At 42.9% G+C, this 11,048-nt stretch overlaps 2 protein-coding genes across 2 annotated transcripts; both read right to left on the reverse strand.

The window, feature by feature from the left end:
- Positions 1-2,853: 2,853 nt before the first annotated feature.
- On the reverse strand, positions 2,854-4,943 carry LOC121969473 (ninja-family protein AFP3-like). The gene is made up of 2 exons (XM_042519603.1): positions 3,858-4,943; positions 2,854-3,576 (listed from the first exon to the last, which is right to left on the reverse strand). The coding sequence occupies exons 1-2, from the start codon at positions 4,519-4,521 to the stop codon at positions 3,176-3,178; spliced, it is 1,065 nt and encodes a 354-aa protein (XP_042375537.1). The 5' UTR covers positions 4,522-4,943; the 3' UTR covers positions 2,854-3,175.
- Positions 4,944-6,963: 2,020 nt separating this feature from the next.
- On the reverse strand, positions 6,964-10,347 carry LOC121969472 (protein LONGIFOLIA 1-like). Its single transcript, XM_042519601.1, has 5 exons — positions 10,057-10,347; positions 9,885-9,952; positions 8,123-9,796; positions 7,828-7,981; positions 6,964-7,704 (listed from the first exon to the last, which is right to left on the reverse strand). The coding sequence occupies exons 1-5, from the start codon at positions 10,208-10,210 to the stop codon at positions 7,028-7,030; spliced, it is 2,727 nt and encodes a 908-aa protein (XP_042375535.1). The 5' UTR covers positions 10,211-10,347; the 3' UTR covers positions 6,964-7,027.
- Between the last annotated feature and the right edge of the window lie 701 nt (positions 10,348-11,048).

An 11,048-nucleotide genomic window follows, 5' to 3' on the forward strand; every position in this document is an offset into this window, starting at 1 on the left:
TAAATACAACTTTCACATTTAATAAATGCGAAGTTGTACAATTTAAACAAATCTTTTTGGTATTTCTAGTTTCGTATTTCGTATTTTACAAATGCGAAACTTTATTAAGTTTCGCATTTTGTAAATGCAAAACGCACATAGACGTACCTTCTCAAAAAATAAACACATTGTTTTCCATATTTTAATTAATTGGTATATTTTAAGAATTTTTCCCAGAGATTGCTATGGGTTGTGATCTTGTCTGAAAGCGGGAAGATGGAAAGTTAGGGATGTGACAGTTTCGTTGACCGACTGTAGATCTCACTCCGCTCTACAAAACAAGTAACGTCAGTGCCGAGCCAGGGAAGGGGTCTCAATGTTAGCCCTCCAATGCTCAAGTCAGTCATCGGAACTGTAGAAGAAGCGGGTCAATAGTAGAACTAGCACCAAATAGTAATACATGTACCTCCGTCGATGATGGACTTCCTTTATATAGAGCCCTGGTAGGCGACGTGCGTGCTTCTCGAGACATGGGCACACTCTCCAATATGTCATATAAAAGGACCTGTCAAGAAAGTAGCTCTGACACCATACTTTAACAGGACATGCATATCCCTGACAAGACAGTAGAAGCTTCCACTGTACGATCCGTCTGTCGATCATGCCTCGTGTCAACGACACTATCTCCCAAAAGGATGTCGAGAGATACTACATTAATCTTGTTGTTTGGCCGAGCAGAGTAGCCACTCGATCGGGAGCCCTTCGTTTTGTCGACCTCAGTTGCTCTTCCGTGCGGTGGCTGTGTAGTAACATGCATTCCCTCGTTCGGACAAGCTATCCAGTCTCCCTCGATGTCCTACTGCATGCTTCGTACTGAGCATTGACTGTCTTACGTATCATCTCGAGTTGAACAGGAGGTCTACTCAGATATGTCTTCCATCGGTCGGCTCCGGACTGACCCGATCGACCATTACAATTGTCCTTCGTTCGACCTTTTGATACCTGGATGTTGACCACCTTAATTTTGACCTCTACCTTGATAGTTGACCCTGTGCCAAGTGGGCTTCCTTATATCGCCGCATCATTATATTTATCTCCCAAGTAATACTTCTCGTATGCTATAGCGCACTACAGTAATTACTACAGTGTGTTGCAATACTCCTCTCCTGACCATTAAATTCTTGCATGCTACAGTACAGCTCGGTACTGATGCTGCTACGGTATACGAAACAGTACTTCAAAAATCACTCTACTCTCCCAAGCAATATGGCTAGATCCGTTCAACAATATGTCCAAGTTCTCTCAAATAATATGACTAGATCCGCCGAGCAATATGTCCAAATTCTCTAGAGCAATATGACTATCTTCCATTGAGCATTGAGTATCACTTCCACTTAGCATCATGGGCTCCAAAGTTTTTAGTTAATGATACGTGGCGATCGATGAATAGAGAAGTAAGTGATGATTGTCGGATTTAGTCCCCTAATCACTCCTCAAGTTGATAGCCAATGGGCTATATGGAGATTCTCTTCCACAAGGCTATATAAAAAGTGGAAGGAGATAAGTCATAGGTACATTGGTCTTCTTTTTCTCGCAAGCAAGCGAAGACATCTCTTCTCCACCAAACTTCTATCCTTTTCTTCTTTACTCCATTATCTTTCCCGTTATCAGTGATTGACTTAAGTATTGGAAGGGCTATACCGACAAATCAGCCCAAACTCTAATTGGTGTTACATCTCAAGATACTAGATCTCATGAGTCAAAAGGACAAGCCAAGCTTTCTCGAGAGGAGGAGTCCGAACGAACGAAACAATAGGACATCATATATGTTCCCGTGTTTATAACACTATTTTAAATAAATTTAACTCTTATTCACTGTAATAATGTATTTTTTTTAATTATAGTAAATCAACTAATATTTCAATGTACTATAAAACAGAGAAATAAATTGATGATATCTTTATTAAACCGTTATTTGGATAATGTTTCAACCTGACTGAAAAGCAAACTCAACCTTTTGTTAGATTTGTCAAGGCATAAAAGAGATTTATTCGGCATTGAAAACCGTCATTAACCGTCATTATGAGAATAAATCTTTTCATATTAATTTGTCAGTTGATTAATAAATCAACTTTAATGTTCTATTATCCCTTCTTAACAAAGGGAACCAGAAAAAATTGAAAAATAACTATTATTATTTAATTTCATCGGGTTATAATAGAAGTATTTATATAAATTATATAAACGATTTATAGAAAAAACTGTGACAAATATAATATACAATTATTGTAATTATAAAAGGAATTTGAATTATAGCATGACAAATAGGATTATTATAAATATGGTATTAAATCAGATGTTCTTTTCTTTTGTAAGATATACATATAAGAAGAATATATGTTATCATACAATTTTCTCTTTTCTCTACCCTTTTCATATTTCTCATTTCTTACTCTTAAATACTCTTAAATATCAATTTATATATCTTCATATTAAAATTATTTCATTTAATGAAATTTTTTATATTATCTTATTTAATTCTTCACCTTTCACATTTCTCACTCTTAAATATCAATTTAAATATCTTCATATTAAAACTATTTCGTTTAATGATTTTTTTATATATATTATCTTATATAAGTCTTCTCCAAATTAAATTAGATGTCTTATTTTTGAAAATAAAAATTATTATTAAATAAATTTGAATATTAGATTGGTTATTATTTATATTCAACCTTAATATTTGTGTGAAAACAGTTAATTATTTTTTAGAATGTTAAGAAATAAGGCAAAAATTTGTATTTGTATTAGAAAAAAAGTGACTCAATCTATAATATCATATGACTTTTAAAATACCATATTAGAATAATACCTTTAAATAACCAAAAAACTTCTTTTATCAACTTTTAAATAAAATACAATTTACATTTCCCATGGAAATAGTTGCAAAAAAACAAAAAATAAAAGACGTGCCTGCTCGTTGCTTCTGCGATTAGGCGTGCCTTCGAGGAAATCGAGTTGCTCGATGTCTACGTTAAACAGAAAGATTAGGCGTATCACTGACGGAATCCAGCAGATCGAGTTTTGTATCAAATCTAAAAGATTTTGAGATTGACTTTCCTATGATCGGAAGAAGTCGAGGGTAAATCAAAACATCTCCATTTAGTACCAGTTCGGAGAGGAAATTAAATCGATGTCACAATGCGAAGGGGGAGGAGTTGACGACAATGTGCCGGAGAGGGTTGGTGACGTCGAGGCCGCCGGCGTGCTTGACGAACTCTGCCGGGGTGAGGAAGCTGCCATGGCACACGCACACTATTCTCACCTCTTCCCCCTTTCGGTACTTATACAGGAACCCTTCCACTCGCCTCCCGTTAGGACCCTCCCCTTGCGTCGACACGAACGGCATCTTCTCCATCATCTTCCTCTCCATCTCCTTCGCGCCGTTTGCTCTTGGGCCAGCTGCCTTCGGCCGTGCTCTATCCTCACTTCGCGGGCTGAGCTGAGTTTTCCCGGCGCATGAAGCTGGAGGATTTGTTGCTGTGTCATTGTTCTTGTTGGAATTGCCTGCGGAGTGGAGCATTGAGGAGCGCGACCCTGGCAGAGAGCAAGCGGTATTTAGGGAGAAGAAAATTGAAGAGCATGCTTGGGATTTGGGAAGAAACAATTCCGTTTTGGAATCATAAACAAGATGGATCTTTGTGAACGACATAAAATTTCGCAAACAATTTCGTATCTGCTTCGATTCAATTTCTGAGCCATTAGCATCGGCAATTTAAGGAATCGATCGAAATAGCAGCGTAATTAATGCGTATCTGTTCAGGAATCGATTGAAATAGAAGCGTAATTAATCAAAGATGCTGATGTCGATCAAATACCTTGAGAAGCTGCGGTTTCTAAGTCGGCCGTGCAGCTGATGCAGCTCCCCTGAGATCCGATAGACCCCTGCGAGATCGGAGGAAAAGCCACGGGGACGTCTGCCGGCCGAGTGGCAGCCATTTTAAGAGGCTGTGCCACCGCCCAAGTTGGTCGGCCATGCCGCGTAACGCCATTTCTCGTGCAGAGGTAGCTTCCGCCTTTCGATCCAAGGTGGACATTGTTAGCTACCGTCTGCTCGGAAGCCGATGCAGTTAAGCCTTTCCCTCCGCTGACATCCTCGTCCGGATTATCGCCGGGCTTCCCCGACCTGACGGAGTTCTTCCTCTCTAATCTCTTCCTCTTCGCCTCCAACCTCTTCAAGCTCTGTATCTGCTTCCGCTTCCTCAGCTCCTCCTCCGTCTCCGTTGGCAGAGAGCTCGTCCTCGTCAAGGCGGTGGCGGAGACAGCCGGGAACTCCGGCTCCCTCGGCAGCGTCAAAAAAGACACGATGGAGGAAGAACGGACCAGCTTTTTCCCCTTGGGGTCGGCGCCGAAGCACCCACCCAAGGAGAGACCGAGGCTGAGTTCGATCTCACCGGTGTCCCCTTCCGTCACCTCTGTTGGCTCGCCCACGAAACTATTACCAACGAATCTACGCAAAAAGTCTCTCGGGGACTTCTCCATTGCCTATCTTCCTCTCGCCCACCGCCAAGAGGAGATCCAAACCGAAACCGAAGAAGCCGGAAAAATGAAATCCAATGGAACTACGAAAATACCATCAAGAAGTCATCTTATCCAAGTATGCTCGGACTTTAAACCACCAGATCTAACATCTCTCTCTGGACTCAAGATCGATGCAAGGATCTTATTGGGAAACCGACGAGGAACAAAGCGAAGAACTGAAGATGAGATACCGGCGGCGAAGAAAACAGAGAGGAAAGATCTTTCCTCTTCAGATGAAGCAAATAAGTCCCTTCAGAAGCTGAAGGTGGTTGAGAGAGGAATGAAACAGGCCGCCGACGCCATTAGAGAAAAAAACAGATGACGAGGACGAGGGAGGAACGAAGGCGAGCGAAAGAGGCAAAGAAGAAGCAGAGAAGGAGAGGCCGTAGGTGGGCACCGGCTGTATGCCTTTTTGGGGATCCCCAAACTCCCTCCACGTCTCCTGGATTCATCACGGCGCGACACGCGTCCAAAACGGACAACCCATTACTTCCACGTGACGGTGGCCTGGAGCGAGATGCGTTGTCGCGAAACAATCGGCGCGACGACTCTTCGACGCCCCCGCCGGTGGGTCCTCGCGTCGGAGTTATGACACGTGTCGTGCTGCGAAAGGACGAACCACGCTCGTCATCCTGTTGTCCCTCTGCCCTCGTGAATGGTGACGATTGTTTCCTCCCACCAGATTTTTTATGCGCCCGCCCTCCCTCCCGCCGCTTCATATCCGCATAAGCCACAATTAATCGACTGGTACGTGCAGAAACTTTTTCTTAACAGCTCTGACATCGCATTAGCATCAAATCACGGTGCGGGCGGAGTTGCGGGCCCCACAATATTCCTCCAATCGCGTAAACACGTATAATCTTCCATCTCAGTCCGTCCGTCCGTCAAAACAAAGATCAACGGCTATTGCCGAACGTTGACCTACGGTCAAAAAAGGCGAGACGATGACTCAGGAATTTAGCGCGTCCTGGCAGGCGACCACGTGCCCCGAGCCCGCCTTTAGAACGCAGTTGGGGGGGGGGGAGAAGTCGCCTCCTCGCCTCCCTCAACTTGCGCGACATCGTTAAAGCGAAGGGACGCGTGGGTGGGGCGGCTTCCTCCGCCACGTAGGCGACGGCGACCTAATGACAGCTAGCACATGAGGGCAAGTTGCGCCGTCGTGGGACGCGTGTCGATTATCCGCAGGTGGGATAGTGACGTCGTCATCGCGCGACAAGGCAGGGAGATCTCCGCTGGATTCGGCCGGCTGTGACACGTCACCTGCGATGGCGTCACCTGGCCCCGCCGCTTGTCGGAACTCCTTTTCGCAACGGTACCCGCTCGAGTAGAAAACGTGGACACTTCGATCGCCGTTCGATGCATCTTCCGTGGCCATTATCGGCCGTCCAATAGTTCGATCCGTTATCGATGAAGAATCCGTCCCATAAGGGCCCCATAAAGGTCCGAGTGTCATCAATCAAGAATCATGCGTATTTCTCAAGATGGTGAGAGCTTCACTTATCATCGAAGGCACACAGGTATTCGCTAAAATGGTCATCAATCATCCCTTGTACGCTTCTACTTGGTCCTTAGAATTTATGGGAAATACCATATAGAAACAATTTTATGTATTTTTAGAGATTTAACATCAAAATATTTACATATGACTAATTTAAAATTTCAATTTAAGATGAAGGATTTTTTTTGCTTTTGGGTGGTGGAAGGGAATTCATGGAGACGAAGATAAAGACATTGAGGAGGAAAAAAAAAAGATCATTTAGGAGGTGAATCCATGTTCGATTCTCCAAGTGGCACCACTTGTTTGAAAACTAATGCGATCATTTAAAGGGATGCAGAGGTTTACATTCTGCTAGTGTTGGTTTTTATATATATTTATTACTCGAGATGATTATTATAAGACCATGTGGTGTTGTTTCTTCTGGTGAAACTTTTGAAAGCTGATGCTTGCAAGTATTTTAATAGGAAAGCCAACCAATTTGGCACCAACTGTTTTGATTTTCCTAAGAAAAGAACGTTTCTCTCGAAAGTTATCTTTTTGATAAAATAAAATAATTCCAACAAATATTTTAGTAGGAAACTTCTCAAAGTGTTTGTTAAAAGTTTTATTAGAAACTAAGGTTCTTAGATGCTCAGTATTGAATGCTATTGTCTAGTATTAATTGTTCTTCTGGAGTGGAAGCCACTCTGGATCTTAGCTCATACTAATTGTACAAATAGATATTGTCGAATCTTTGGTATAATCAACCTCAATTAGATAGATGCCCATGATTTGATTAGAAAAGCTGATTGAATTGTTGGACCTTGTAGTCTGTTCATTTGAGAACTGGAACATCTTTCAGTTTAAGGCACACCATTGTTGTCTTACGAGTCAAATTAACAAATTTTATTGAAAAAAAGGGAAACTAATAGAATTGAAGAAGACAGTAATCCCATTAGTAAAGCTTAATACATGTATAATGCTGACAGACTAGCTGCATATATTAGTTCGCTGGGTTTGAAAACCAGCTTCACCTACAATTTCATTGATCAAATCCTGAAGTATCAACCTTTCGATCTGCATTCCCACCCTTATTTTCTCCATGCCAGAGTCTTCCCACCCTTCAGATCGACCGAGAATGTCCTCGTTTGATATGAGTTCCACACCGTCCTCGAAGGTGGTAGACCTCGAGCTCCCAGCTTCTTCAAGTTCTTTGATCTCGGAGCATATTTCTCCCAGCAATTGCTGCCCACTTAGCGTTCTCCTTCCCCGCAGAAAAAACTCACTAGGATTCCTGCAGGCGAGCCCTCCCCTCTTGTGAGCTAGAATCTCACGCACCACGTCAAAAACAAGCTTCCTGTGAATCCTTTCTGCATCCGGATTCTGGTGCCCATGCCGTTTCTCCACAACACGAAATATATCAAGATTTATATGTTTCTGAGATGGAATCGCGATTTCCTTTCTTAAAAACCCTGCCGCAAGAAGTATGTCTGAAATGTACTTGTTATCTGGGTTTTGCAAGTTACACTTTGTGCTAATGAAGTCACACGCTTGCTGTTCCTCGTGCTCATTTGAGCTAAGCACTTTGAGTTGTGCAAGTTTCTCAGTATCTCCGAGTTTATTCTCACTTGGGTAGGTGAGAAGGCTTGATGCGCACGGTCCATTATCTGTTGAAGAAGTATCTTGGTTAGAAGATATCGTTGTTGATTTTCCTAATTCATAAGCTAATTAGCCCCAATCAACAATCTGGCAAAGATGCACTTGTTCAATATATGCTAATAATTGCTCACCTTGGACTGTGTAAGAGCTTTTCTTCAGAGGGGAAGGTAAAAACTCATCCTGGCAGAATGAAGCATCAAGGACCGACACAGGACTGGGTTGTTTAGGGGCTATACTTGCAAGCTCCCTTTCTGATGCATCTTGATGCATGCATACTACGGATTGCTGAAGCAGAAGTATGTCAAACCAATAAGTTACTTGGATAATTTAAAATATTACTTATAAATGCAAGAGTTTGGAAACAAACAAGCAAACAAACAAAAATCATTTATGTACTTGCAATTGCAAATTCAGTTATCTACATACCTTCTTATTTAAGCATAGGGGCAGGATGTTCTTCTGCAGAAGAGTCAAATGTAGTGCTGACACGCTGCTTCTGTTCAAATCTAGTGAAGTTTCATCAGCCCGGCAACTAGCAATCCTTCTCTCAGATATAATTTCATCAACCTGGTCTCTGTTCTTTCGTTCTTGTGATTGCTTCGGCCTAAGTCTGCCTCTTGGAGAAACTGATTCAAGTGGTTTCCTACTGGTCGGTGAACATGGCTTCTTCTCTGCTTCAATTTTCCTTTGTGGAGACCTGGGGCTCCGAGCGCTTGAAGTTCTAGGTGATGCCCCAAGATTTTCTCCCTGAAGCTGCGGTGAATTGGATTGACATCTGGGTGAATTATTACTTGTGGTAGACTTCCTACTGAATTGGTTGTCTGTAACTCTAGGACTCAGTTCTCTGTCAGCTGGGATGCTTGCATAACCTTTTCTTCGTGTACTGGTGTGGAGTTTAGGAAGAGTTGAGAGGCCTTCCAGTCGCATTACTGAGTCACTTGAAGCATCTGCCCTGTTGATAGCCTTTGCAGGCTTCATAATTACAATTGGAGGCTCGAAAGATTTAGGTGTATCACCTGCTTTAGTTGGCTGTTTTCTGACCTTTGGTGACCTTACGTTCTGATTGTTTCCTTTGGGAATTGTGTTCTTCGCCAGCCTCTGGGCACGAATAGCATCCACCATATGCCTGAATGCCTTGAGATCCTTACTTGTTGGCATTTGCTCATGCAAGACCCAAGGAGCTGCTTCATTTAGGACCCTTGCGGATTGTTTCAGCAATGAATGATGATGGTCTTCTGGTGGCTTCGACACGATTGACTCTCTGCTTCGATTGGATTGAGAAACAAGATCATTTTTTTCTTTCATTGTTCTTCTCATGACTGCTACTTGAGCTGGTGAGTTCAATTCAGGCATGTCTTCTATGCCCATGAGCTTCGCGACGACACCAGGATGTCTCTTTTGGCTACTACTAAGATTCTGAAGCAGATTGGCAGCTCTATTGATGCGTGGACTTTTGTTTGCTTTGTCCAAGTCCTCGAAAGTTAAACTTGTTTTGGAAACAATGCTCGAAGTGCTCCTTTGAGAAGCTTGCCTGCTGTCGAGTGACAGTCTTGGAAACTCTCTCATTTTCTCAGTAGACTTAGAGAGCCCCCTCTCGTCCTGCAACACTTGAGTGATCGAGGCATCTGTCGCTTCACGATCAGCAGAGCTCCAAGGCGCCTTCTTGAATTCGATCAATAGTCTAATTGCTTCATCGAGATTGGTTGGCTTATTGGTCGCGGTGTGCCAAGAAGGCCTGGGGGAGTCTTGGTGCTTGTAAGCCTGGTTTTTCACCTTGTCAGTGGTGGAAGTTCTGACAGTGAAGACCTCAGCCTCTCGAAGAGTATCGAGGAGGTCAGAAGATCGCCGGCAAGACTTAGCGGACGGACCGCTAATTCTGGAGTCAAATTTGCAGTCGACTTCTGAACTCCTGAAACTGGATGAGTTTCTCAGAGTCCTCTCCGAAAAGAATGTTTTATCAAAGGAACACATATCTCTGTGAGATAACTTGTCGAATTCCAGAGAAGAGAAGGAAGAGCTGGATGCAGAGGAGCAAGAAGCTCTTGAAGATTCCATCGAAGCTTTCTCATTTTCGTACCAATACTTGGCCAGGTTTTTCTCCTGCGTCGTAATATTGACCGAATTCAGGATCTTCTATTTAGCGTACTTAAATACTACTTGTAGTATACTGTTACAGTGATGATAATACCTGAAGAATCTCTGACATGTATGGGATTGACTCTGACTCATGCCTGCTGCTGTCCCGAAGAGCATGATCTACAAGACATGAAAATCATCAAGATCTCCATGAATGGTCTCCAAATTTTCTTTATGATTTTTTTTTAACAAGAACGAACAGAGAGCAGCTGGATTGGTGGTACCTGGAGGAAACTTCTTATGCTTGTGGCGATTGGGGCGCTGCCTGGCGAAGAAGATGTGGCGGTCAAACATTTGAAAAATCCCGGCAACGCAGCCAATTTGCTTCTCTAAATCTGGGTTTTCACTGGCGAAACTCTTGAGCAACTTAGCAGGCATTTTGACCTCCCTCTTTCTTTCCTTCTTTCTCGCTTAAACTCCTGCAGAGAAAAACCAGAGAACGTTCTCGGTTTTCTGTATTTGCTCAACGAACTCCTCGCAGTCATATAAGCTCGGGAAATGACCGGTACCCATCTTTGGATGGGAGTGGCTCAATGCATTAAAAACCTACCCCTAGCTATGGGACAACCTAGTCCAGGTCATTGAACCATCAATCTTTTGGAGGAATTCCAACTACTGCACAACTAAGGGCGCAGTACATTGAATGTAATCAGAAAACTACTTCTTCATTGTGGTCGTCGATCACCTCTCTCCTTCAAGTTTCACTGCTACGAGGATGTTGATAAGTTCTGACTGGGAGGAGGAAGAGCTGCGTTGGACTGGTCGAAATTAGTACATGAGAGTGGGTCAGAGAGGCTCCTTCCCCTCCTAACAACGTCATGTGGGTTGATGGCATGTGAAGTTTATCAAAAAGCACTCGAGATTGTTTTGACGTGAAAATGGCACTCTTATTACTATGTCGCAATTACAAGTATAAGTCTGAATAGTCTCAATAATTGAGAAAACAGAGCTGTATTTATTGTGTAAGGGCCAGCTGAACGATGAGCTCCTGGAGAAGTTCAGGAATGCTGTGGTTTGCTGATCATTCTGACAACAAATTCATGCTATTGTCTGCACAGGAACAATAGCATGCAAACAAGTATAATAGTTAGGATCTCTTTAATTTATCGCCTTGTATGTACAAGGAAGGTATTCATAAGTTCCATGAGTACGGTACAAATAGTTTCCCTGTGGAGGTGAAGTGAAGGATGGCCCTACTCCAGCAAGGCTGGATAAG

The sequence above is a fragment of the Zingiber officinale genome, chromosome 4A, assembly GCF_018446385.1.
Source record: "Zingiber officinale cultivar Zhangliang chromosome 4A, Zo_v1.1, whole genome shotgun sequence".
Lineage (NCBI taxonomy): Eukaryota > Viridiplantae > Streptophyta > Magnoliopsida > Zingiberales > Zingiberaceae > Zingiber > Zingiber officinale.